The sequence below is a fragment of the Rhinopithecus bieti genome, unplaced genomic scaffold (assembly GCF_001698545.2).
Source record: "Rhinopithecus bieti isolate Rb0 unplaced genomic scaffold, ASM169854v2 scaffold_54331, whole genome shotgun sequence".
NCBI classification, from domain to species: domain Eukaryota; kingdom Metazoa; phylum Chordata; class Mammalia; order Primates; family Cercopithecidae; genus Rhinopithecus; species Rhinopithecus bieti.
Window position 1 is genome coordinate 161,011 of NW_016821659.1, and position 27,705 is coordinate 188,715.

The 27,705-nt window shown below is 47.2% G+C and overlaps 2 protein-coding genes across 3 annotated transcripts in view; one reads left to right on the forward strand and one right to left on the reverse strand.

Moving 5' to 3' along the window:
• The window catches only part of ZNF514 (zinc finger protein 514), a 16,038-nt gene extending 11,954 nt beyond the window's left edge, over positions 1-4,084 (reverse strand). Inside the window, exons 1-2 of the mRNA XM_017860505.1 lie at positions 4,007-4,084; positions 2,378-2,466 (exon numbers count right to left, since the gene is read on the reverse strand). Coding sequence (XP_017715994.1) covers positions 2,378-2,466; positions 4,007-4,025 — 108 coding nt within the window. The 5' untranslated portion in view covers positions 4,026-4,084. The remainder of the gene's footprint in view (positions 1-2,377; positions 2,467-4,006) is intronic.
• Positions 4,085-10,110: 6,026 nt separating this feature from the next.
• On the forward strand, positions 10,111-26,457 carry ZNF2 (zinc finger protein 2). Of its 2 annotated transcripts, XM_017860506.1 has the most exons (5): positions 10,111-10,968; positions 19,366-19,437; positions 20,963-21,089; positions 23,625-23,738; positions 24,551-26,457. In XM_017860506.1, the coding sequence occupies exons 2-5, from the start codon at positions 19,405-19,407 to the stop codon at positions 25,552-25,554; spliced, it is 1,278 nt and encodes a 425-aa protein (XP_017715995.1). In that variant the 5' UTR covers positions 10,111-10,968; positions 19,366-19,404; the 3' UTR covers positions 25,555-26,457. The 2 variants fall into 2 exon arrangements, with proteins under 2 accessions (XP_017715995.1, XP_017715996.1); XM_017860507.1 differs by lacking the exon at positions 19,366-19,437.
• Positions 26,458-27,705: the final 1,248 nt, after the last annotated feature.

Here is a 27,705-nt window from a genome sequence, read left to right on the forward strand (position 1 = left end):
TCCAGAATCTACAAAGAACTTAAACAAATTTACAAGAAAAAATCAAACAACCCCATCAAAAAGTGGGCAAAGGATATGAACAGACACTTCTCAAAGGAAGACATTTATGCAGCCAACAGACACATGAAAAAATGCTCACCATCACTCACCATCAGAGAAATGCAAATCAAAACCACAATGAGATACCATCTCGCACCAGTTAGAATGGGGATCATTAAAAAGTCAGGAACCAACAGTTGCTGGAGAGGATGTGGAGAAATAGGGACACTTTTACACTGTTGGTGTGACTGTAAACTAGTTCAACCATTGTAGAAGACAGTGTGGCAATTCCTCAAGGATCTAGAACTAGAAATACCATTTGACCCAGCCATCCCATTACTGGGTGTATACCCAAAGGATTATACCCAAAGGATTATAAATCATGCTGCTATAAAGACACATGCACACGTATGTTTACTGCAGCACTATTCACAACAGCAAAGACTTGGAACCAACCCAAATGCCCATCAATGATAGACTGGATTAAGAAAATGTGGCACATATACACCATAGAATACTATGTAGACATAAAAAAGGATGAGTTTATGTCCTTTGTAGGGACATGGATGCAGCTGGAAACCATCATTCTGAGCAAACTATCGCAAGCACAGAAAACCAAACACCACACTGTTCTCACTCATAGGTGGTAATTGAACAATGAGAACACTTGGACACAGGAAGGGGAACATCACACACCGGGCCTGTCATGGGGAGGGGGGAGGGACAGCATTAGGAGATATACCTAATGTAAATGAGTTAATGGATGTAGCACACCAACATGGCACGTGTATACATATGTAACAAACCTGCAAGTTGTGCACATGTACCCTAGAACTTAAAGTATAATAATAAAAAAATAATAATAATGCTAAAAAAAAAAAAAAAAAAAAAAAAAAGAACAGCATATCCCAGAGGGGGCTGACCCGTCAGCCTGAAACTCAGAGAGAAGAGGGTGTGGAGTAGAGTCACGGTTAGCCCACTACCGATAAAGACAGCAGAAAGAAGAAAGACACTCTTTCTAACTGCCAGACGTTGAGATGCGGGGCTGTGATTACCACATTGAACCCACCTAAGCACTCGATAAACCTCTGAATGATGTATGTCAGGGCCAAAAAGATTTAAACGCTATTTATGACTTTACTGATTAAATGCCTCACTGGGGGGGTTCCCCGTCTTGGCTTGAAAGTTAAATGTCAGTGTCTATCATCAAGCCTGAATCCCACGCTTATCCTGGATGCTGGGAAACCCCGGAGGCTGGCATTTGTACCCCTTCACATCCAGCTCACTAGAGCCAAACCTGAATCCCCCTTGAGGGCCAGTCACCATGATCCCTGATGCCAACAAGGATTAGGCAGTTACCATCTGCCAGTGGAACTGCCAGCGGACTCTAACAACCACAGAAGGCGGTTCTGTGATTGAGTGGTTAAGATCTCAGAGCTAGACAGCCTGGATGTAAAACTGGGGTCCCTTCCTCACTAACTAGATAACCACAAACAGGTTACTTTCTCTCTCTGTGCCTTGATTTCTTCAGCTAACCTCTCCACACTTTGGTTACCATTCTTCAAAATAGTAACCATTTATGGGAATGTTTTAGAGACAAAATGAATTAGTATGTGTAAATTGTAGAGAATAGTTCCGGATACAGGTTTTGTTCTCCGTAAATAATAATTATTTTCATTATCATTAACATTATTATAGTCTTCATGTTACAGGAGGCAAACCAATGCATAGAGAGGTTAGGTGATTTATCCAAGGCCACACAGCCTGTCAACAGTAAAGTTAAGTGTGTCTCCTCCCTAATTCAGGGAGATAACATCTGAACAGGGACCAGCCTCAAATGGCCTGTCCATCTGTCTATACCCTCAGAACCCACTTGTTCCCAATTCTCCGCAAGCTCTCCCAACCTCTCCGAACAGGCCAATTCCCCTTTTTGTGAACCTCGATGGAAAGGCCTGTCTGTGCCACTCCATTTGGCATCAAACCATTCACATCGTGTTACTGGTGGCTGCGTTCTGGGTGCCAGGGTCCTCTCCCACTGTGGCTGTGACATTCTTTCAAGGCCAGGGCTGTCATATTACCTGGTGGCCACCACAGTGCCCTTTCCAGAAATATGCTGGAGTAAGCCCAAATGATCTGAGAAGGTGCACAGCAAGAAGAGAACACCCTGGACAGGGCAGGGCAGGGCAGGGAGCCATCATTCACTTGCATGGGCTCAGCCTCCAGCAGAGGCACCACTGGGTCAGTTCCCTTAGTAAACAAAGAGGCTACTTTTTGGTGAAAAGTAGGCAAAGCTAACCATGGTTCAGGCATTTGAGGAAAAGTTGAGAACATAACTCACCTGAGGCCTAGCTTTCAGGAATGAACTGGTTGTTCCCTTTTCTCCTGGGAATGTCTCTGGAGGAAGAACAGGATTCTGAGAAGGGGAAGCTGGGAAGGTAGAAGGAGATATAAGGGAAGCAGCACACACAGCTCTCAGACTTCCCAAACCTGAGACCCAGAGCAGCTCTGAATGTCACCTCCGTGGTCCAGAGGACACCAGTGGGTCAAAGGGATCTGAGAGGCAGCTTCCAGCCTTCAAACATGGAGAGAAGTGCCCCTGTACACAGCTGTATGAGGCTCCCATCTGTCCACAGGCCTACATCAGCCTGTAGGTGAGTGAAGTGCGACCAGTCTGGCCACACTACTGAAGTTATTTGCTGGGCATACGGTATGCAGGTCATCTCCTAGGACTTTTGGAAATATAAATATGGAAAAGACCTTCAAGGAACTTTAAATCTAGCCTACAGGTTAACAATGACACAAGACCCAAGGCAAGGCCATGTGGGATTATGAGGCTTTAAGGGGAGGAAGTTACACCTCTCCCCTCATCCTTGGGAACCCAGCTCAGAGCCTACCTCCTCCTGAGAAGCTGCCCCTGGTGTTCCCAAGCTCTGTTAGGTCTCTGCAGCACACATGAGAGCTCCTTTATTAAAAAGCTTTGTATCATACTGTTTGCAGAGCCTTAAAACAAAAAAACTAGCCCAAATCATGCCAGAGAAGTCGTTAAGGCTAACAATATGGATGTAAGCAGGCAGCACAGCACAGGTCGGCACTCCTCAAGCTTCATGTGTGTGTGGATCCCTGAGGATCTTGTTAAACTCTGGTTCAAGACTTGCTAACACCCTGTTTGAGGATGTGTGGGGCCCCAGAGTCTGCAATTCTAGAGAGCTTCTGGGCAGTGCCTCTGCTGGTGCCAGAGCCACACTGATTAGCAAGGTTATAAAGGGAAAAAAAGCGGGTGGGAGGCCCAGGGACTGGGCCCAGTTCTTCCACTGGCCAGTTCTGTGTCCTTGAGCATGTGCACCGAAGAATAAACAGTTGGACTAAAACACCCACCTGGTGAAAGACAGGACGTTCTAAACTTAGGACTGGCTTAAAATCTCCTGGGTCCCCTGGATTGCCCTGCCCCAGTGCTACTGGGGGAACGGCTCCCAGGAGGTGCCAACTGTGTACACTGCTGACCTTATACACTGCTGAGCTAGAAGGGCTGGAAGAACCTTATTAGTGAGGTGATTAAGGAGGCGGATGACAAGGCTCCACATGGCCCTACTGTTCTCTGATTCCTGGCCAAGGGCCACTCCCTCTTGGTTTGTTTGCTCTCTCCCTGCAGCAGCAGGACGAGATCAGATCCTCTTCTGCTCTCCTCGCTCTCCTCTCTCTCCTCTGGCCGTGGGGACAATTTTCCGTGGCCATCCCCCCCACCTCCGCCACGGTCATCTAGAGACCCCCGCCAGACCCAGCAGCCCGCGGCTTCAGCCTCCTGGGTCTGGAAGGTTAGATGTCGCCACAGGAAAGGCAGATGCAGTACAGCCTTCCCCTTCCCCCTTCAGCGGGATTCCCCGGCCTCTTCCTGGGGTCCTCCTGATATCGGGCCCGGTACTAGCTCCCCAAGAGGGCTCCTGGCCCTCTGCACGCTCCAGTGCCAAACCTGATGCTGTGGAGTCCATAGCGGGGGCTAAGGAGCGACGTCCTTTCACTAGGTCCAAATCTCTGTCTTTCGGCCACAGCCCTGCGGTCCTCCCGAGGGTTCAGGGAGCGGGACGCAGGCTGGGGCTGCCTGGGGCACACGGGGCATCCCCAGTAGGCGCGGCGGGGCCAGCGGACCTGCAGGGCCCAGGGCAGGGCCGGCAAACACGGGTGCGCCCGGCGCCGTGCTCCTCCCCCGCCGAGTCCAGCCTCCTCCCCCGCTCGGCTCCGCCTCAGGACGAGGCTCTGGAACCCAGCTCCCACGCGGATCCACACGCGCAGTGGGCTCAGACCACCCGGAGACACGGCCACTGCCACGCCCGCGACGCGGGGCCCGGCGCCCTTCAGCTGCCCGGAGACAGCAGGGATTCGGTGAGAGCCTCACGGGGCAGGCGCAGGCCCCATCAACCCGGCTTCCCCGCTGCCCCTGCCTAGCCCCGGCCTGCACAGCCCCTAGCCGGGGGCACTCGAGGGACACGCCCCGCTCCGCAAGGTGCCGGGGAGCGGGCCCAGGACCTGTCTGCGCGCCGCAGTCTCCGAACGCGCACAGGGCTAGGCCCAGCCCCGCCTCCCGAGGCCGTCCCCAGCTTGCGCAGACGCGGCCGCCGCCGAGGCCTTTCGGAGCGAGCGCCGGGGGTTGGGGGCGGGGTGGGAGGCGCGGCGAGGCCCGAGAGGACCTCAGCTGGGAAGGGCCGTGCGCGCCGGCCACGCGCAGGCTTTCACCCCGCTCTGCCCCAAGGGCCGGACCTACAAGCGTTTCCCCTCGCGCGTGCCTTTGGTAGCCGAGCCTCATCTCCCTCTCTTTTTTTGGAGACAGGCTCACTCTGTCGCCCGGGTTGGAGTGCAGTGGCGCGCTCTCGGCTCACCGCAACCTCTGCCTTCTGGACACAAGCAATTCTCCTGTCTCAGCCTCCGTAGTAGCTGGGATTACAGGTGCCCGCTACCACGCCCAGCTAATTTGTTGTATTTTTAGTGGAGACGGGGTTTCACTATGTTGGCCAGGCTGGTCTCGAACTGCTGACCTCAGATGATCCTCCCGCCTCGGCTTCCTAAAGTGCTGCGATTACAGATGTGAGCCACCGCGCCCAAGCCGCATATCTCGATGTAAGGCTATTCAACAGAAGCCGCAGTCCTACCCTGGATCTGCCCAGTGAGGATTTCCAGGAGGTTCTCCTGGCTGCCTAGGAGATACTGGGGGCTCAGTGCTAGATACTGCTTCTACAGGCTGCCCCGTGCCTCTTGCCTTTCTCCATCTGCCCCTGAATTCAGTGAAGGGCGATGGAGAACGAGAGGATTTTGGATGCCCTCCTATTCCAGAAACAAATACCATTTAGGACCCAAAAGAAATGGAAAAACGGCCTGCTATGGTCTGCATGTATGTGTCCCCCTCAAATTCATATGTTGAAACCTAACTCCCAAGGTGATAGTATTAAGAGGTGGAGCCTTTGGAAGACTCTGCCCTCATGAATGAGATTAGTGCCCTTTAAAAACAGGCCTTAGACCGGGCGTGGTGGCTCACATCTGTAATCCCAGCACTTTGGGAGGCCAAGACGGGCAGATCACATGAGGTCAGGAGTTTGAGACCAGCCTGGCCAACATGGTGAAACCCTGTCTCTACCAAAAATATATTTTAAAAAATTAGCTGGGTGTGGTGGTTCATGCCGGTAATCCCAGCTACTCAGGAGGCTGAGACAGGAGAATTGCTTGAACCTGGGAGGCGGAGGTTGTAGTGAGCCAAGATCATGCCACTGCACTCCAGCCTGGGAAACAGAGCGAGACTCCATCTCAAAAAATAAATAAATAAAATAAAAATAAAAACAGGCCTTAGCCCCCTTTGCTCCTTCTGCCATGTAAGGACACAGAAGGTGCCATCTATGAGAAACGCACCCTTACCAGCCCCTGAATCAGCTGGCATGTTGATATTGGATTTCCCCGCCTCCAGAACTGTGAACAACAAATTTGTATTGTTTACAAATTACCCACTTTAAGATACTCTGTTAGAGCAGCGCTGATGCCTAATACTCAGTCTGAGTATTAAAACAGTGGTTTTCTGGAGGCAGTCCTCAGCCAGAGAAGGGCCACTTACGAGGATAGAGAGATTGGTTTATCAGCTCTATTTAGGAGTTCAGGACAAAATAACTTACAAAATCAAGGCAAAGAGCCCATTCTCCTTTCCTGCTTTTGCAGTCTGTTTCACTTTTCTGCCAGCACTTCCAGTGGCACAGATGGCCAGGATGGCGCAGCAAGCAAGCCCTCTTCCACGCAGGGGGACATTGTCTGGGAACCATGGCTGCTATAGGAGCTTTTCCATCTTCGGTGCTCTGAACCAAAAAGGTGAGGGGATGGACAAATGAGAAAAGATTTTCATCTCATTGATGGCTCAACAAAACTAGAGATGGAACTACTTCAGATGAACTTGAGGGCCACTGCCTTTTCCTGATGCCCATCCTCTGGGCGTGCTACAGTGTCTAAAATTCCCCAATCTTACATTGTGTCCTTTGGGACAGATCTTGATCCAGAGGCCCTTGTTTGTTACAATGCACGTTAATTATCCCCGGCATATTCTCTGTCCTTCTCAGTGCTCTAGTGCACCATTTCATCTCAAAGCACTGTTGGTGGAGCTCCAGTCCTTACCAGCCTATACACTCTCCACCACCTTCAACATTTCTTTTACTGTTCCTCTGCAAACACCTCTTCCACCCCAACCCGTGACCACTGCTGTTACCTGTCCCTATAGTTTTGCCTTTTCCTGAATGTCACATAAATGGAATCATACAGTTTGTAATCATACAGTTTTTTTTTTTTTTTTTAGACGGAGTCTCACTGTCTCCCAGGCGGGATGGCAGTGGCACGATCTTGGCTCAACACAACCTCTGCCTCCCGGGTTCATGCCATTCTCCTGCCTCAGCCTCCCGAGTAGCTGGGACTACAGGTACCCGCCACCACGCCCGGCTAATTTTTTGTATTTTTAGTAGAGACGGAGTTTCACCATGTTAGCCAGGATGGTCTCAATCTCCTGACCTTGTGATCCGCCCGACTCGGCCTCCCAAAGTGCTAGGATTACAGGTATGAGCCACCGTGCCCAGACTACAGTTTGTAAACTTTTAAGACTGGTAGCTGGGTGCAGTGGCTCACACCTGTCTCTGCTAAACCCCATCTCTACTAAAAAATACAAAAATTAGCCGGGCGTGGTAGCGTGCACCTGTAATCCCAGATACCTAGGAGGCTGAGGCAGGAGAATCGCTGGAACCCGGGGGGCCGAGTTTGCACCACTGCACTCCAGCTTGGGTGACAGAGCAAGACTCCGTCTAAAAAAAAAACGGCTTCTTGGCCACAGTGGCTCACGCCTGTAATCCCACACTTTGGGAGGCCGAGGTGGGCATATCACCTGAGTTCGGGAGTTGGAGACCAGCCTGACCAACATGGAGAAAACCCATCTCTACTAAAAATACAAAATTAGCCGGATGTGATGGCATATGTCTGTAATCACAGGTACTCAGGAGGCTGAGGCAGAAGAATCGCTTGAACCCGGGAGGTGGAGATTGTGGTGAGCCGAGATCATGCCATTGCACTCCAGCCTGGGCAACAAGAGCGACACTCTGTCTCAAAAAAAAAAAAAAAAAAAAACGCCATGAAGCCTCTGTCTTGTTCACTGGGACCCTCTTAGAGCCCTGAAATGAGGTGCAAGAAGCCTGACTGCCCCGAGGTCACCATGCTGTGATAAAGTCCAAGCACAAAGAGAGGCTACATGTGGGGACTAACAGTCCCAGCTGAGCCTAGCCACAGGTGCCAATCTGGGTGCCAGATATAGTCCTCCCAACTGAGGATCCAGACATTGTGAAGCAGAAACGAGCTGTGTTAGGCCATTCTGCACTGCTATAAAGAAATACCTGAAACTGGGTAATTTATACAGAAAAGAGGTTTCATTGGTTCTTGGTTCTTCTGGCTGTACAGGAAACATGGCACCAGCATCTGTTTGGCTCCTGGGGAGGCTTCAGGGAGCTTTCACTCACCGTGGAAGGTGAAGTGGGAGCTTGCACTTTGCATGGCAAAAGCAGGAACAAAACAGAGTTGGGGAGGGCAGGAAGGTGCCACACACGTAAAAACCAGATCTCAGGAGTACTCACTATTGCAAGGACAGCACCAAGCCATGAGGGATCTGCCCCCATCACCTAAATACCTCCCACCAGGCCCCATCTCCAACACTGGGGATTACATCTCAACATGAGATTTGGAGGGGATATCCAAATGATATCCTTGTGTGCCCATCCCTGTTGTGCCCATCCAAGTTCCCGACCCACAGAATGTGTTGGCCTAATAAAACTGTTGTTTTAAGTCACTAAGTTTGGACTGGTTTGTTAAACACCATCAGATGGCCATAACATCCCGCAATTTGGCAGAACCTACAAGCTTGTGGGCCCAAGAGATATCTGTTGTACTCTAAAAAAAATGAATATATGTCACTTCTTGGCTGCTTAGCTTCCATATGCTCCTCCTAACTCTTTTGAGAAAATCAGTTAAAATTCTCTTAATCTTCCCAGTAACATGGCAGATTCGATGGCCTAAACAGCCCTCTTAATCAAAAAAAACTAAAAATGCTGAAAAATTACAACCATCTTCATAAACACACTGATGAGCAGGCATGAAAGTGAGGAATGTGTAAACATTCAAAAAAATAAAAGTGAAATGGGCCAGGCGCAGTGGCTCATGCCTATAATCCTAGCACTCTGGGAGGCTGAAGAGGGTGGATTGCTCGAGCCCAAGTTTGAAACCAGCCTGGGCAACATGATAAAACCTCGTCTCTACAAAAAAAAAAAAATACAAAAAAAAAAAATACAAAAATTAGCCGGGCCTGGTTGTGCACGCCTGTAGTCCCAGCTACTCTTGAGGCTGAGATGGGAGGACTGCATGAGCCCAGGAGGTGGAGGTTACGGTGAGCTGAGAGCATGCCACTGCATTCCAGCCTGGCTGACAGAGCCAGAGCCTGTCTCAAAAAATGAGAGCTAGAATTCTGAGAATCGAGCAAAAAGCCTGACTTTGAGGCTGCCAAATCCTAGAGAATATAAACTTCCACTTTGGCAGCTACCTGGAAGCAGTAAAGACAAAGCCTAGGGCCTGCCAGTGGGTGCGGAATATTCTAGAAAGAAACACTTTCAGGACCCCAGTTTCCACCCTCAGTATAAAGCTAAATAAATAATAAAAACCACCACACAGAATAGAACAAAAAGAAAATATTTCTCTTGTGGATGTTGTCACTTTAATCAAGCTCTAATCTTCTAGGAAGGTCCAAACCCCTTAATACAACATGAAGTCAGCCACAACCTGGCCTTACCTCAAGATAGTTATTGGCCCCTAAACGTTATCCACAAGCTATTCATTTTGCTACAAATTCTTTTCACTTTTATCCTCTAGACTATGCCTTTGCAGGTGCTATTCTCTGTTTAGATCACACTTTTTTTCTTAAGTAATTACTGTAAGTACACCAATTATAGCAATCCTTTCCCACCTTTCCCGACCATAGTTAATAGCTTCCTTCCTCCATTGTACTCTCATAGTATGTCGAGTGTGACATAATTGTAGAACATACTGCCTCTATTGTGATTTTTTCCATTGGACCAAGAGTTCATTTGGGTCAGTAACTTACTCAACCATGCCTTGCTTATGGTGAGCAATTAGGATTTTTTTTGAATGAAAGTGTAGTCTTACGGAGATGCAGAGTAGAAGGATGATTAAGAGAGACTGGGAAGGGGTGGTGGGGGGGGGGAAATGGGGCTAGTTAATAGGTACAAAAATAGAATAAGAAATAGTATAACTGTATTTGATAGCACATCGGAGTAACTACAGCCAATAATATTGAATATTTTAAAGTAATTAAAGGAATATAACTGGATTGTTTGTAATACAAAGGATAAATGCTTGAGGTAATGGGTATCCCATTTATCCTGATGAGATTATTACATATTGCATGCCTGTGTCAAAATATCTCAGGTGGCCCATAAATGTTTACACCTACTGTGTACCCCCAAAAAACTTAAAAAAAAAAAAAACCACTAAGGAAGCATTAACCTGGAAAAATGTAGTTTTGTTCCTGAAGTAGGATTTTATCATATTCTTTGTAATTTTCAGTCTTCCCTGAGCTATAGCTCAATGGTTCTTAGCTTTAGCTGCACGTTAGAGTCACCTGCAGCTCTTTTCAAACTTTTGCTCCACAGCTGGGCCTCAGGCATCAATGTCTAAAGCTCTCCGGGTGATCATAGCTTGCAGTCAGCGCCCTTCCAGTAACTCCAAGGCCGGCTGGTGTGCGCTCAAGCTGTCGGGAGTCGGACCAGCTGCACAGTTAATACATGTATGTCCTAGGCTCTTCTCTCCTTCCAACGCAAATATATGCACAGACCCTGCCTGGAACCCCAGCCCTGTTCTCAGAACCAAACTGCCTCTCCGGCCAAAATTCCAGAATCAAATTTCTGCAAGTGGACAAACGGAAGGGGAAATAAGCCCCTTCCCAACGCTAGATGACTCGATTTCGTCCCGGTCTTCCCCAGGGCTGGGCAGAGGCACCAGGATCAGAGAGACATATTCCCTGCGGACGGCGCTCCCATCGGATGACTGGAGGGACTGGACACCAGACGCAGGCAGTACTTCAGAGTGACCATAAGTCTCCCAAACATCCGCAACGGCTCGCTCTCCCAGCTAACGCTACAGCGCTGCCATTTTGGATGTTCAACGGCGCGAAGCCGGCGTTCGCACAGATTTTCGGACGTCATATTAAAGCGCACCGGGCGCGCAGACTTCTGGGAGATGAAGTCCTTGCGAAGGCAGCGCGTTGATTGGGAGCGCGGGCGCCAGGACCCTTTGCGCAGGCGCGTTGCTTACCCGACTTGAAGAGGCGCCGTCTTCCCGGGTCCCGAGCACTCTGTGCCGGAGGTGAGGGTTGTGGGTGTGTGTCTTCCAGGAGCGGAGTGAGCGCAGCAGCTTCGAGAAGGGACTTGAGAACTTTGGGGAGGTGCTGTGGGAGCAAAACGGGGTGATAAGGGCGAGGCTAGCAGAGCGTGTGTGGCGACGACTCCGTGCGGACGGAAAGTTGTGCACCCACCCCCGTGTGTGCGTGTGTCCCGTGGGGTCTGGGCACCCATTGTATGTCGGTCCCGGACTTTCAGGTGGAGGTTTGGAGTCTTCCTCCGCCTCTCCCGTTTCTTCTTCCCATAATGGGTGCTTAATGAACGTGGGAGGAATTGACACCAAATTTAGGGTGCTGCCCGCTCCCTCTTTCCGAGCGAGCGCCTCAGATGGCCTCATTTAGCTCCCTGCCCTGGGCCTCCGCACGAGTGCTGGAGCGTGAAGGAGGTGGGATTTGACGTGAAAAAAAAAAAAAAAAAAAAAACCACGAAAGCAGCAGCTAAGCGTTAGGCAGATTTGAGCTGGAGAGAATTTTTACAGAAATTTAGGAACAGTGGTAGACAGGTTGAAGAAAAGGTACGCTGGGAGCCAGGGCCCGGGACTCAGAGAATCGGGACAAGACCCAGTAGGCAAGGCGGCTTGTGTGGGTGTGATCCGGGGACTGACACGAATCGAACTATTTGGGGACAGTTGTTCTAGAGGTCACATTCCGGACTAGAGAGGGGAAAGGACCAGAAGCAGAGAGCCAGTTAGGAATGTATGGCAGTTCTGAAGTAAGCTGTTGTGGACTTGAATTCAGGGGGTGGTAGTGAAAGGGAAGGATACAGATGACATTGCACAAGAAGAGTCAGAAGGGCCTGGTGACTAGATTTGGGAGGAAAGAGAGTGAGGTAAGAGTTTGAGTTTGGGACACCTGGGAGAAGAATAAAACATCTGATACAAATGTAAAGCCAGGAAGAGACGTGGATGTGGGGAATTGCCTAAAGGAAGATAGTTTTGAGGTGATGGCGGAACGCCTAATTCAAGGTTTGCAGTCATCCTGCATTGGAAATGCAGGATGAGTTTGGAAGAATGCAATACAGTTGTACAATTACAATACAGTTACAGGACATGGACATCTGTAGAGTTGGAAAATGGAGCCCTGAGTGTGGATGGACTTTCTGAGGGATGGCAAAAATGAAGAAAGTACAAAGACTGAGCTATGGGCAGCACCCATGTTTCCAGGGCAAAAGTGGGGAAAAAGAGTCACAGAGAGACAGCTATTTTAGTGGTTGGAAGGAAGGCTAGTGCAGTATCATAGCAGTTACAGTAACCACTGGAACAAGCAGAAGCTTGTCAGAATAGTGAAAAGCTACAGAGAAATAGAGATAAGATCAGAAATGCATTGGTAGGCCGGGCGCAGTGGCTCATGCCTGTCATCCCAGCACTTTGGGAAGCCGAGGTGGGCAGATCACTTGAGGTCAGGAGTTCAAGACCAGCCTAGCCAACATGGTGAAACCCCATCTCTATAAAAATACAAAAATTAGCTGGGCATGATGGCGGGTGCCTGTAATCCCAACTACTCGGGAGGCTTTGGTGGGAGAATCACTTGAACCTGAGAGGTGGAGGTTGCAGTGAGCTGAGATCATGCCATTGCACTTCAGCCTGGGTGACAAGAGTGAAACTCTGCCTCAAAATAAAAAAAGGTAGCTTTCAAGCATGCCCTTTCAGGTGTGTAAGGGGCAAAACTGAAAAACAGGGACTGGAGAAGAGTAAGTGGTGACAGTATGGAGTCAGTAGGTTTGTATTACTCTCCAAAAAGTTTGATCATGAAAGGAAAGCTTAAATGAGAACTGTTTTGCTAGAAGGACGTCATGGGATTCAGTGAAAATAGTTTCAGGTAGAAGAGGCTTGTATGTCTTTGAAGATGTCGAAAGAAAGTACTACTAGGGTGGAAAATGCTGGGAAAAAAAAAAAAAAAGACTGGGGACCAGGTGCGGTGGCTCACGCCTGTAATGCCAGCACTTTGGGAGGCTGAGGCGGGTGGATCATGAGGTCAAGAGATTGAAACCATCCTGGCCAAAATGGTGAAACCCTGTCACTACTAAAAATACAAAAATTAGCTGGGCATGGTGGTGCATCCCTGTAGTCCCAGCTACTCCAGAGGCTGAGGCAGGAGAATGGCATGAACCCAGGAGGTGGAGCTTGCAGTGAGCCGAGATCGCGCCACTGCACTCCAGCCTGGGCAACAGAGCAAGACTCCGTCTCCAAAAAAAAAAGAAAACAGTTAGAACACAGGTAAAGTCCTGGAGACAGACATTTCTGTCTTGTTGACCTCACATATCTCGCTGCCTAGCACATAACGGCTACTTGGTACGTAGTCGTTGAATAGTGCAATGAGTGGATGGATTGCACTGAGCAGTAGAAAGGAAGAGAACTTGTATTTGTTGAATGAACTGGATGATAAATGCTTTATATTAATGGTCTTACCATTTGTAACTACTCTGTGAGTTAGGCAGCAAACAGCTATTGGCTTAAGTAACTCATCCAAGGCTTCATGGTTAATAATTCCATGCCTGTGTAGTGCTTTCTAACATATAACCCTGCTTCCCTTGAAACTCATTCCTGGGAATCTTTGGTGTGGTAGAAGACAAAAGTTATGCAGAAATTTCTTGCTTATACTTACCTAAACTTCTTTTTCCAATAAGTTTTTGCTTGTTTTCGCATAGTTTTTGCAAACTGGCATTCACCCTCAAGGTAATATTCCTTTAAAATTTTGCTTGGCCAGTGTGAACCCATTGTTAAATAACCCTGAGCTGTCTGGCAACCTGTGACTCTTAAGCTATAATGATTTATTTTCATGAAAAGATAGCAAAGGTAACAGACCAATAGACTAGAACAGAAAATCCCCAAATATCCAAGAATATGATAGTCCCATTATAGAATAGAGTTAAATGCTGCCAAACAGACCAGTAAATATCTATTGATCTGCTCTTTTGACATTTTTGAAAACTTAGTTGTTCCTTGTTTGTATCTTTGATTCATAAGTCTAGCTGTAGGACTCATCTCCTAAGGGAGAAAGGATGAAATCTGCACGGTTACTATGCCTCTTTGGATACATAGGTTCATTGTTAGTAGAGCCCATTTCTCTTTCTCCCTGATAGTTACCTGTAGCCCCAGTACTGATGAGTCCTCCCTGTTTGGGGTATGTAGTTCTGTGTCTGGAATTACCTGGTTTATTCCCATTCCAAATTTCTTTTTACATTCTTAGATGAGTAGATACAAGTATATATCCCAAGGGTACATCTATACTTTATGAATAGTCATACAATTAATAGAAAAAAGTACCTTTTTATATAACTAAAGTTTTAAACATTGCCTTCCTTGTATTGCAACTTTTATGGCATACTTTATATTAACTTTTCTATTTTGAGTGTGAAACTCATAGCCCTTCAAAGTTCAAATTATTTTATTTAGCACTAATGATTTTTATTACTTATCTGGCCAGTGGGAGCCAGAGTCATCTGAGTTTTCTTATTCAAGGATGTGGGGTCAGCTCAAATTCTGAATGTCCAAAACTGTACTCATTGGTTTTCCCTTCCGTCCTCCTTCTCTGTTGCTTATCTCCATGAACAGCATCGTTATCCACGCCGCAGTGGTAACCTGGACATCATTTTTGCCCTCATCACCTTCAGCCTCTTCTTCCAGCCAGTGTATTTTCTGTTCTTCTTCTTTTTTCCCCGCCCCCCCGAGATGGAGTCTTGCTCTGTTGCCCAGGCTAGAGTGCAGTGGCGTGATCTTGGCTCATTGCAACCTTTGCCTCTCGGGTTCAAGCGATTCTTTTGCCTCAGCCTCCTAAGTAGCTGGGATTACAGGTGCCCATCACGGTGCCTGGCTCATTTTTGTATTTTTAGTAGAAACGGGGTTTCACCATCTTGGCCAGGCTGGTCTTGAACTCCTGACCTCGTGGTCCACGCACCTCGGCCTCCCAAAGTGCTGAGATTACAGGTGTGAGCCACTGCGCCCGGCCTGTCTGTTCTTAATAGTTTGACAGCAGTTTCCTCCATTTCTGCTTTCACAGCTTTCATTCAGTTTGTCATCTTTCTTATTGAAGTACAGCACTCTCCTCAATGGTCTGCTCACCTCCATTCTTTCTTTCCTGTAATCCCATCACACCACAGCCACTCAGTGTGGTGTGGCCACCTGTGTTGGGGTCCCCAGGATCACCCCAGGTTCAGGGATTCATTAGAATGACTCAAGACTCGACCGGTAGTTGTACTTCTGGCTAAGAGTATGGTGATGACCCTGCAAGGACAGGCAGCCAGATCATAAGGGGAAAAGACAAGCCGGGTAGAGGAATCTGCTTACAGGCTTGCTTCTATTCTCCTTCTCCCATGAGGGTGTCACATGGAGCACACTCCTTCCCCCAGCAACGAAAATGCAGCAACAATCTCTGCTCAAGGCAGCTCCCTGGAGACTCAGCCCACGTTTTTACTGAGAGCTGGTCACCTAGGCACCGTCTGTCTAACACATACCAAAATTCCAGACCCTCCAATAGGAAAGCAGGTGTTCACCATAAACCACATTGTTTGCATAAATAGTTTAGGCATAGTAGACCACCTTTCTCTCTTAGGGAACCCTCTCAAAATCGAAATCTCCAGCTGGCAGCGAAGGGCCAGCATGCAAGCAGAACTTTCTAGGAATAGCAGTCTCAGGTCCGCTATAACTTTTCTGCACACCACTCTTCCTTCCTTCCTGTTATTTTTTCTGTACACCAAAATAAGGACATACTCTTGTTGAAAAAAATACATAAAGAATGGTAAGAAAATAAAAATCTCTTATAACTCACCACTCAAATTTCATTTACATTTTAATATGTGTTCGTCCTTTTTCTATACATAATGTGCACGTACAAGTATGTAATTTTAAGAGTGTACATTCTTCACGTAGTATTTTGAATTTCTTAGTGGGTGTTTTTTTTTTTTTCTTTGAGATGGAGTCTCACTCTTTCACCCAGGCTGGAGTGCAGTGGCATGATCTCAGCTCACTGCAACCTCTGCCTTCCAGGTTCAAGCGATTTTCCTGCCTCAGCCTCCGGAGTAGCTGGGATTACAGCCATGTGCCATCATGCCTGGCTAATTTTTGTATTTTTAGTAGAGATGGGATTTCACCATGTTGGCCAAACTGGTCTCGATCTCCTAACCTCAAGTGATCCGCATGCCTTGGCCTTCCAAAAGTGCTGGGATTACAAGTGTGAGCCACTGTGCCTGGCCATTCTTTGTGAGTTTTTTTCAATTGTTGATTTTTTTTTTTTTTGTAAGAAACAAAGCATTATAAAGCTGAAGTATCCTGGGTATCCCTCCCCAGTCTTATTTCCCTGTCTTCTCAGATATGTACACATTGGTGCTTATTGTCCCAAGTGTTAATAGATTTTTGCAGGTATTATCTACCTGTTTTTAAATTTTATGTAAATATTATACAGTAAGTCATTCTAAAACTTATTTTTTGCCCAGTAATTATGTTTTTTGCAATTTATCTCTGTTAATAATGTATAATATTCATATATGTGTATATATTCACAAATCCATTATCTGATTAATGGACATTGACGTTGTTTGCAGTTTATCACTAGTGATCTTCTCCCCACTGACTTGTAATGCCACCTCAGTCACACATCAGGCTTCCCTAATGCTTGGATATGTTTTGGGATTTTCTGTACTAGTCTATTCATCTGTAATTGATGTGGCTGTCTTTTCATGAAAATAAATCATGATAGCATAAAAGTTAAAAGCTCCCAGCCTGACTTGGATTCAAGTTCTACCTCAGCTTCTTACAAAGCCTTAATTTCCTAATATGTAAAATGTGTCTTCCTTATTGAGTTATGAGGATGGAGTTAAATTATCCTTATAAAAAGCACTTAGCACAATACCTGGCAAATAGCAAATGCTCAATAATGCTAGTTGTTATTAAGATGATGGGTTTTTTTGTTTTGGTTTGGTTTGTTTGAGATGGAGTCTCTGTCGCCAGGCTGCAGTGCAGTGGTACGATCTTGGCTCACTGCAACCTCCGCCTCCCGGGTTCAACCAATTCTCCCACCTCGGCCTCCCAAGTAACTGGGACCACAGGCGCGTGCCACCACACCCAGCTAATTTTTTTGTGTTTTTAGTAGAGACAGGGTCTCACCATTTTGACCAGGATGGTCTCCATCTCTTGACCTCATGATCCACCTGCCTCGGCCTCCCAAAGTGCTGGGATTACAGGCGTGAGCCAATGCACCAGGCCAAGATGATGTTTAATAGTGTTCCACTTATGTATGGACTGGACCAGAAATTACTTACCCAAGTCTCCAGATGTTTAAGATATTTCAAATTTTTGCTGCCTTATTGAAAAGATTAAATAAGATAATACATACAGAGTGCTTAGGAAGTGCCCTGGAACATAGCTGTCAGTAAGGGTTAGTGTTAATGATGAGTCATAAAAAGCTGTGTACATATTATTACTTATTTCCTTAGTATAAATTCCTAGGAGATAATTGCTGGGTCAAACAGTATGTTTCAAGGCCCTTGCTGTGAGTCACAGTGGTTTTTCTAAAGCACAGACGTGATGACATGTCCACACCCAAATCTTTCAGTAATCTCCAGGCCTGTGGAGAAAGGACCGTGCAAAACTCTCCTTGATGAAACTGGCCTCTGCCTACCTCTTTAGCTTCATCTTCCCCACAGCACTACTCACAGCCTAGACTTCTACCATTCTAAGCTAATTTTTGTTGTTAATCCTTTCCATGTAAAGACCTGCCTCCTTCTTTTTGAGAAACTTGAGGTTTTTTTCTCAAGATTTAGAAGGTTCTGGCTCCTCCCACAAATGAAAACTTAGCTTAGATCCCACTCCTGTCAAGAAAGCTGCAGTGCTCCTCCCTCCATCCCTCCCTGCTGGGTTAGGTGAGCCTCTGAGGTGCTCTCATGGATTGCTGTGCATACCGCTTTGCTGCACTTACACATCCTGGAGTGAAATATTATTTCATTTACTTGTTTGTTCTCTGTGCTAAGCTATAGCTTCTGGAGGACAAAGACAGCGTCTGACAGTTTTTTTGTGCTTGGTGTAAGTAGTTGGTGCTGAATAAATGCTGGTTGAAGAGAAGGATGAATGAGTCACAAGAAGCAGTGACCACATCCCCTTGACTGTTGGAGAATGGTCAGTGCACCACAAATATGCCTTTTCCTCCTCCACACGAGGCCCACACCATCTCCCAGCCACCATAAATCCCAGAAATGTGGGATTTAATGCTCTTGTTTTATTTTTATATTTTTTATTTTTGTAGAGACAGGGGTCTTGCTATGTTGCCCAGGCTGGTCTCGAGAACTCCTGGCCTCAAGTGATCCTTCCACCTCAGCCTCCCAAAGTGCTGGGATTACAGACATGCGCCACTGTGCCTGGTCTGCTGTTTTAATTAGACTCTTGATTGTGAAAAACTGAGACTTCGCTAATCCCAGTAAAGGGAATTAGTGGTAAGATCTTGCACAGAGCCCAAGAGGGTTAGAGTATTATGGCAATCTATGAATAAATAAGGCTGGTTTGCATGGAAATTGGACCCGTGGGTGGTGCTAGGCGAGGTGAGGGCCTCCCCAGGAATTCTCAGGTCTCTGCATCAGCGTTCCACTGCTGCTGGGACTGCGCCGGGCTCCCCCTGCCTGCCCCTGGTCCCGTGGTCTGTTATGACCTTTTCTCTACCTTGTACCTCCCACGTGCCCACGGGTTCTGCTGCTGGTAACTTTGGTTCCCCGATCCTCGTGGCTGCTTCGGGACCTCATGATATCCTTTCAGCTAGTCACTTCCTTGTCCTGACATTTCTTCGTTCACATTCCCAAGGAAGGATGTCACCCCTTTTCAAGCCAGATCACGTCTCAGTCTACTAGTCACCTACGCATTGCCCACCTGTGGCCTAATCAGTGTGGCTCCAGGAATGAGACACAGGGTCACATGGTACAAAACCTGCCCAAGGGATGGTCCTTTAGCAGGGGCTACGAGTGGGGTCTTTTTCCTTTGAAGAGACTGGATTGTCTTTGATATGTCTTGTCCATGTAGTCATTTACAAAATTGCTTATGGTTTTTGCCCAGTAATTGTTCAGGGCAATCATGAATGTGAGTTTACACGTATACATACTGTGTGAATCTTACACCGTTCTTGACTCTCAGGAATAGAACTCTGCCTCTAGCATCATGGTAAAACCACCACCACATTGTGGTCTAATTGGCAATTCCATGGTTGTTAGCTCTCATTCTGGGGTGGTCTGGGGTTGTTCCTGGCCTTGCTTGACTTTGACCCCCTTTTGTAAGGTATTGAGAATGACGTATCCCCCTAGTATGGGCTTCATGGGTCAAAACACTATGTGACAGTCCTGGTCTTTCTCATACCTTCTTTCTCACCCCACACTTCTGCTTCATTAGGACTCTGCCCTTGTCTACAAGGACAGCACACAGGAAAGAATGGCTGCTGTGTCTCCGACCACCAGATGCCAGGTGAGGTGGCCTTTTGTGTTTCTGAAGCACTCCATTCGTTTCCAGAATATAACCACTTTTCTTTATCCTGGAGCCTCTTTGAGCAGACCCGGCCAGGCAGATGAAGGACTCCATAGAGAGTATTTCTTTCCCATTTGACTTGAGGTATCCTTTAGTGACCTTTTCTTGCCGTGAGCACGTGCCCACTAGCTCGTCACCAGACTTACAACTCCTGGAGCCTTCGCTGTGAGTGATTTTGCCTAGAAGCCAATGGTAGGGTCTGACTGGAAGGTTTGGGGAATAGTGGGCTGGTTCTGGTCCTGACTGTCCCTTTGGTACATTCACGTGTGGACTGAGAGGAGGCCCCGGTGTTCAGGGAGTGTGGGGCCAGGCTGGATGTGTGATACACACTGTAGAGCACCTCTCTTCAGGGTGCTGAGAGCCCTGGAGAGAGTCTCCTGTGCTACAGACATGTGGCTTGCTCCATTCCTGCCCAAGGGCAGAGTCTTACATTCTGCACCCCGGCCTAGAACTTTTGCCGACACACTGGAGACTCATCTGAGGTTTTAGAACTGGAGGTAAAGAGATGCAATCTTACAGAATCACAGAGCATTGGAATGAAATGAGGGGGATCCTACAGGTGATCTAATCAACACCATTATTCTAAGGATTTGTAAAAAACAAAGGCAATTGGTGAAATCTGAGTAAGACTGTAGATTACATAATAGGATAAGATCAATGCTATTTTCTCCTTTTTATTTTTTTTTTTTTGAGACGCAGTCTTACTCTGTCACTCAGGCTGGAGTGCAGTGGCACGATCTCCCCTCACTGCAAGCTCCACCTTCCAGGTTCAAGCGATTCTCCTGCCTCAGCCTCCGGAGTAGCTGGGACTACAGGCGCCACCACCACGCCTGGCTAATTTTTTTGTATTTTTAGTAGAGATAGGGTTTCACTGTGCTAGACAGGATGGTCTCCATCTCCTGTCCTCATGATCCGCCCGCCTTGGCCTCCCAAAGTGCTGGGATTACAGGTGTTAGCCACCACGCCCAGCCTATTTCTCCATTTTTTATAGTTATACTGTGATCATAACAACAGTATGCCCTTGTTTTTACAAAATACACATTGAAATATTTAGGATTAAAGACACCTGATGTTGGCAAGTTAGTCAAGAGGCTTAGCAAAAAGATAGGAGAATGTGTATCTAGAGAGAGACAGAAAGATAAAGCAAACGTGGAAAATGTTGCCATTTGAGGAAGCCAGGTGAAAGGCACACAGGAATTTTTTTGTGCTGGTTTTAGAGGTCTGAAGAAAGAGGCTGATACTCAGAAGCTCAGCTGCAGGTGTAGTGCTGTGAGATTCTGACCAAGAACTCCATGTCTTGGGTGATGAGGCCACTTTTCCCAAATGCTTTGAAGTTCTACTCAGTCAGAATTGTTTTTCTTCCCTCCCACCATGCATCCTCCAGGGCTGTCATCTTTGACATTTTTGGTCTGGTCCAAATAAAGAGAAGGGTTAAGAGTAAAGGAGAATGTGACTGTATTTTCAGGAATCAGTGACATTCGAAGACGTGGCTGTGGTTTTCACAGATGAAGAGTGGAGTCATCTGGTCCCCATACAGAGGGACCTCTACAAGGAGGTGATGCTGGAGAACTATAACAGCATCGTGTCATTGGGTAAGGGGAGCCTCCATGAGGAGGTAGTCTGTCCTATGCTAATGTGGGGCTGAGAGGGCTGAGGAATTATTACCTTTCTCCTCCCCACTGAGTTCTGAGCCACTTGAGAGACAAGGTAAGAGTTGAAAGATGTGGCATCAGAGTACAGCAATGGCGGGCTCAATACTGAACCCCAGCATTGGGCAGACATGCCTCCCCAGCCATGGGCAGTGCTGGACGACCATAGGCTCTCTCGCTCAGCAGCCTGCCCTGGCAAAATGGAAGGAGGGCCAGTGAGGGCTGAGGGACCGAGCAGAGTGTGTGTTAGAGGCAGGGAGCTGGGTCTCCAGAGGGGCAGGTGGAAGACGCCGAGTTCCATATGCCCAGCTCTTCTCCCAACTCGCCAGTCAGGTAACTCAGCTCACCCAGAGAAGCGTGCGCTGGGGCAAGGGGCCATCTTGTCAGAATACAGGGTTGTGCCTCTGAGGTCACCAGAGATATGTTTGATTTTGAGTATTTGTCTTAGGTACAGTCTTAGATGCTCACAGAACACACTTTGTAATTTCAGAGACTTGTGTAACAAAGAGAAAGTTAAGAGTCACTACTGATTCCGGTATTAGTGAAAAGTAAAGTTGGGCTCCCGGAGGTTATGGGAACCTCTCAGGGGCTTGACGAGTGAGAGGCTGAGGGAGTGCCCAGAATGAGAAGCCGGTTTAAACTAAGCGGCAGTGACAGGACTCGCGGTGCAGATTTCCTACCAGGCAGGTCAAAAAGTTAAGTGCTAACACCCCCCAGAGTAATGTAATCAGGCCAATAGTCTCCCAGACAGAATGGAATATTCAGGAAGGAGCCGTTGTTACAGGCGTTAGCAGATGGCTGTTGAGGAAAATAGAGCCCCTGAGGTCAGGGACGGAGAGCCACAGGGAGATGCTGGGTGTGGCCCTTTTGTCAACAGAGAATCCACATAAAACCCAGTAGACAGTCCTTGGGCCCAATAAGAAAGTGCCTCTTTCCCAAGTTGGGGCCTCAACAAAAGGGAAGTTTAGAGCCCAAGCCTATTTCCAGGATCTATTTTTTAATATAATCAAAAATGGATAGATTTGCCTCAGGGAATTTATCCTAAGGAAATAATAAGACTAACAATCCGTGGTGTATGGAGATGTTCATTACACTATTGTTTGTTAATAGCAAAACATTAAAAATGATCTAAATATCTGTCATAAGGGAATTCATTAAATAAATTATGTTATCCATACAATGTCATATCCTGTAGCTATTACAATGGTGAGGTAGATCAGTGCTGATTGAAATAAAATAGTATTTTAAATTTATTATGTGAAAAAAAATCAAGTTTACAAGTCAGCATCATTTCATTATCCAGTTTTTAATTATTTTATTTTATTTTATTTTATTTTTTTGAGAGAGTCTCACTCTGTTGCCTAGGCTGGAGTGCAGTGATGTAATCTCGGCTCACTACAACCTCCGTCTCCAGGGTTCAAGCAGTTCTCGTGCCTCAGTCTCCCAAGTAGCTGGGATTACAGCCATGAGCTACCATACCCTGCTAATTTGTGTACTTTTAGTAGAGATGGGGTTTCACCATGTTGGCCAGGCTGGTCTTGAACTCCTGACCTCAGGTGATCTACTCGTCTTGGCCTCCCAAAGTGCTGGGATTACAGGGGGGAGCCACTGTGCCCAGCCTCATTATCCAGTTTTTAACAGAATGTATCTAGAGGTATCTTTGGATATCTGAATAGAAAGAAAGAAAATACACTGTATGCAAGGTGATTTTTTTTCATTTTGCTTGTATACACTTCTAATTTTCCTAGAATGAACCAGACAGATTTGTTTCAATGAAAGCATAATGCTCAAGGCAAACAAATGAACAAAAATGGGCAGTTTTGATACACTTTTTTACTCAAGGTGACTTAATTTCATTCTCATCTCCCCTAAGCCTTCATCCTACCAGTACTAACACCGGGAACTTCCCATTCACTTCACAGGGAAGAATAAACATGTGAATCCACACGGGTTCTCTCAACCTTCTGACCTTGTGCCACTTGCTCCTTTTATAGCCTCAGTCCTGGCCTCTGTCCAGAGTTTCCTCTGCTTTAGACTCTGCATTCTTGGCCTGTGTGTTCTGCCTTTTGCATTTTCTCTCTAAAAGACTTAGACACTGTGGCCAGGCACAGTGGCTAATGCCTGTAATCCCAGCTGTTTTGGAGGCCGAGGCAGGTGGATCACCTGACGTCAGGAGTTCAAGACCAGCGTGGCCATCATGGCAAAGCTCCGTCTCTACTAAAAATACAAAAATTAGCCAGGTGTGGTGGCACCCGCCTGTAATTCCAGCTAGTGGGGAGGCTGAGGCAGGAGAATCACTTGAACCTGGGAGGTGGAGGTTGCAATGAGCCGAGATCGGGCCACTGCACTCCAGCTGGGGCGACAGAGTGAGACGCTGTCTCAACAACAACAAAAAAGTCTTAGAAGCTGGGATTGAGCTTTGGGAGAGTGATATGTCATCACACACAGCCACTTGTTTGTTTCTGTCTCTTTGAGCAGGCCTTCCAGTTCCTCAACCTGATGTGATTTTCCAATTGAAGAGAGGGGACAAGCCACGGGTAGTAGATCTGCATGGGTCTGAGGAGAGAGAACGGCCAGAGAGTGTCTCTCCAGGTAACTGAGTGTCAACAGGACAGGATGGAATTTGTTGTTTGGGTGATGGGGGAACATCAGCTCTCGCCTCTCTCTCACATTCCAGTCTTTTGCTTTGTTATTTGTTGTGTTTCACCCACTAGCTTTCATTTATTCCCTTTACACCTTAGCGTATTATCCATCTATATTCACCAAGTGTTACTCTCTCACATCTGTCACACGGCGCACTCATGCCTTGCTATTTCTTTTTCTTTCCCAAGACAGAGTCTCGCTCTGTCGCCCAGGCTGGAGCGCAGGGGCGCTGTCTCGGCTCCCTGTAACCTCTGCCTCTGGGTTCCAGCGATTCTCCTGCCTCAGCCTCCCAAGTAGCTGGGATTACAGGCGCCCGCTACCACACCCGGATAATTTTTGTATTTTAGTGAGACGGGGTTTTGCCGTGATGGCCACGCTGGTCTCGAACTCCTGACCTCAGGTGATCCGCCCACCTCGGCCTCCCAGAGTGCTGGGATTATAGGAGTGAGCCACCGCGCCCGGCCACACTTTGCTATTTCTATTGAGCGCCATCCAGTCCATGTGGCATGCTCTCCTAATTGTGCTGGCCATGCTCCCACTGGACATGCTCCTGTTTTCTGAGGTGTCCACCATCCGTTCTGTTCCCTGCCACCTTCTTCACTCCCAGGTCTCAGTCCCTCCCTGCAGTGTAGTACTATTTGTGGGAGCAAGCAATGCAGTGACCATACATTACTTTCAGACTCATCGAAGCATCTCTTCTTTCTGCTGTAATATTTTCTAGTCCAGGGAAAAAAACTGCATCTGTTTTCTGTTTGTTCCAGACTGGGAAACCAAGCCTGAGATTCATGATGCTTCAGACGAAAAATCAGAAGGATCATTGAGGGAATGCCTTGGAAGGCAAAGTCCTCTGTGTCCTAAATTTGAAGTTTATGCACCCGATGGCAGGGTGGGAACAGAAAAGCAAAGCCCTTCAGGGGAGACTCATAAGAAATCTCTCTCCCAGGAGAAAGGCATGCGGCGAGGGTCCGCCCTGCCCAGGGAAGTTCTCACTAAAGAGAGACACCAGGAATGCAGTGACTGTGGGAAGACCTTTTTTGACCACTCATCCCTCACCCGCCACCGGAGGACTCACACTGGGGAGAAGCCCTACGGCTGCCGTGAGTGTGGGAAAGCCTTCAGCCACAGGAGCAGCCTCAGCAGACACCTGATGTCACACACCGGGGAGAGTCCCTACGAGTGCGGCGTGTGCGCAAAAGCCTTCTTCGACCGCGCGTCCCTCACTGTCCACCAGCGAATTCACACTGGGGAGAAGCCCTTTCAGTGCAGCCAGTGTGGGAAGGCCTTTTTTGACCGCTCGTCCCTCACTCGACACCATAGAATTCACACTGGAGAAAGTCCTTATGAGTGTCATGAGTGTGGGAAAGCCTTCAGCCAGAAAAGCATTCTTACTCGCCATCAGCTAATCCACACCGGCAGGAAGCCGTACGAGTGTAACGAGTGCGGGAAAGCGTTCTATGGGGTCTCATCACTGAACAGACATCAGAAGGCTCACGCCGGGGACCCGCGCTATCAGTGTAACGAGTGTGGCAAAGCTTTCTTTGACCGCTCGTCCCTTACGCAGCATCAGAAGATCCACACTGGAGACAAGCCATATGAATGCAGCGAGTGTGGGAAAGCCTTCAGCCAGCGGTGCCGGCTCACGCGGCATCAGCGCGTCCACACAGGAGAGAAGCCCTTTGAATGCAGCGTGTGTGGGAAAGTGTTCAGTTCAAAATCTTCCGTTATTCAGCATCAGCGGCGTTACGCCAAGCAGGGAATAGACTGAGTTGGGCGAAAGCTTGGGCAGGACAAGGACTTCCACAAATTCGAGATAGGTCTCCCCTATCTTAAACAAAGCTGCCGTTTGCTCATTCTACCCACCCTGGCTGCCACTGTCCTGGCCTGCTTATGCACCAGAGTGTTCAATAGGCACTCCCTTCCTGCTGTGTTACAGAACTGTAGGCAGGCCATGGAGATGACTCCCTTCCTGCTGTGTTACAGAACTGTAGGGAGGCCGTGGAAATGACTCTAAAGATACAAAAGTTTGAAGAGGTTTGTCAGACAATAGGATAGATGTTAGGAGGAGACACATCTCTTATCTGGGAACCTAGGCCCCAGGTATCACTGCACTTTAAGTAACTGGTGGCTGCAGCAGGAGGGAAAGGCAGAATGATACCAGAGCAGTACGATTTTTTTTCAGAACGGTTGTTTTGATGGCTGTTTTAGTCCCCCTGTCTTGGAGCTTTTGGGGCCCTAATCTTGTTCTCTTGTGTCCCAGCTTTTAGATCTCTTACTTCTACTGCTAGCAGCTGGCACTTACTGAGCGCTTACAATGAGGTAAACACTCAGCTAAGGGTTTTACAGGATGTAGATTAATTGATCCTGTCGCCAACCCTATGAAGTAGGCACTGTTACCATCTGCATCTCCAGATGAGCACCCTGAGGGTTAGAGATTAAATCACTTGCCCAAGGTGACCCAGCTGGTAAAAGGTGATGCCAGGTCTTGAAGACAGGCCCACCTTCAAAGTCTATTCTCTTTACCATTTATGCTCGACGGTTTGTTTTATAATTTATGTATATGTATTATCCTCTCAACTAGATTGTAAGCACTTGGAGGTGTGACTTAAGGTCTTTGTATCTCACACAGTGCCTTGCTAATGGGTGCTCAATAAATATTTATATGAGTGAATGACTTTTCTACTTACCAGATTCTCTCCATTCAAAACACCTCTTGGATTTGCATTCTTTCTCTGAATTCACAGCCCAGCCTACACTTTTATCATCCCCAGCTCCCACTCCTGGCAGCAGTAGCTTCCTAATTCCAATTCTTCCTGCTTTATTGTTGAAGAGGGATGTGCTAAGATGTGGTACAGTAACAAGCCCACAGAGAGCTATGTCTCCCTTAAAACCTGATGGGAACCACTCTGTCTTATTTTGTCCTCATTATTTGGAACATCTGGCTTCCAAAGTCACCACAAGGGAGGAAGAGAAAGCTAGAGGAATTTGTAGGATTTCTTTTTAGACCCAGGCTTACATCACTTCTGTCCACGTCTAATAAGCCAGAACCCAGCACTTGGAAGCTAGGAAAGTAAACAAGCACCTTGAAAGTTGGTTAACACCAAGAGCCTCCATCACAGTTACATTTTGCATATTACTGTTAACCCAGTCTTTGCAAGTGACCCCTTCCTGCCCATCATTGCCTTCCTCAAGACCTAAAATAGCTCCCTATTCAGTGAAAAATTATCTGAATATTTAAGATCTGCCTTAACATGATCCCCATTGCTGAACTTTACCTCCTGACTCCAAAAACTTCTATTCCCTGGGCCCAGTCCTATATTTTCATTTTTATTAAAGGATAGGCACTAGATGACCTTGACTCTAGGCATCTGCATTCTCTTGCTGTTCGCTTAGGGTGAAGCTCAGAAAAGGACTTGGTTCTGAAAGGCTGTCTGGAATTAGATTGCCCTACGTGATTCCCAGTGGATTGAGATGAATTTCCTCTGGAAGTTCAAGTCAGATTTGAGAAGCTGAATTACCAAACAGACCCTCCCCAACCTACTAACAACCCTATTACTCTGTTCACCCTAGAGCAGACAAACGGCAGGGAAGACTTGATCTGTGGACTTTTGGAAGCAACTTGAGGAAAAACACGTAACAGAATCTATGGGTGTGGACGATATGTGATGTTGCTAAATAATGTCAAGTAGGAAATAAACAAGACTGGACAAACTTTTGGCTGATGACTGTCTCTGGGAGTTCTGAATTTTTACTGCCTTGTTAAAAGTAAATTGAGGGTCAGGTATTTCCCTAATACATTCTACCATTTTCAGCAAGATGAGATTGGAACAAATTCAGATTCAATGGACATCTTTTTTACTCTATTATCCTTAAAAAAGATACCAGTGGACTTTTGAGCACAGTAGTAATGGAAACAGAG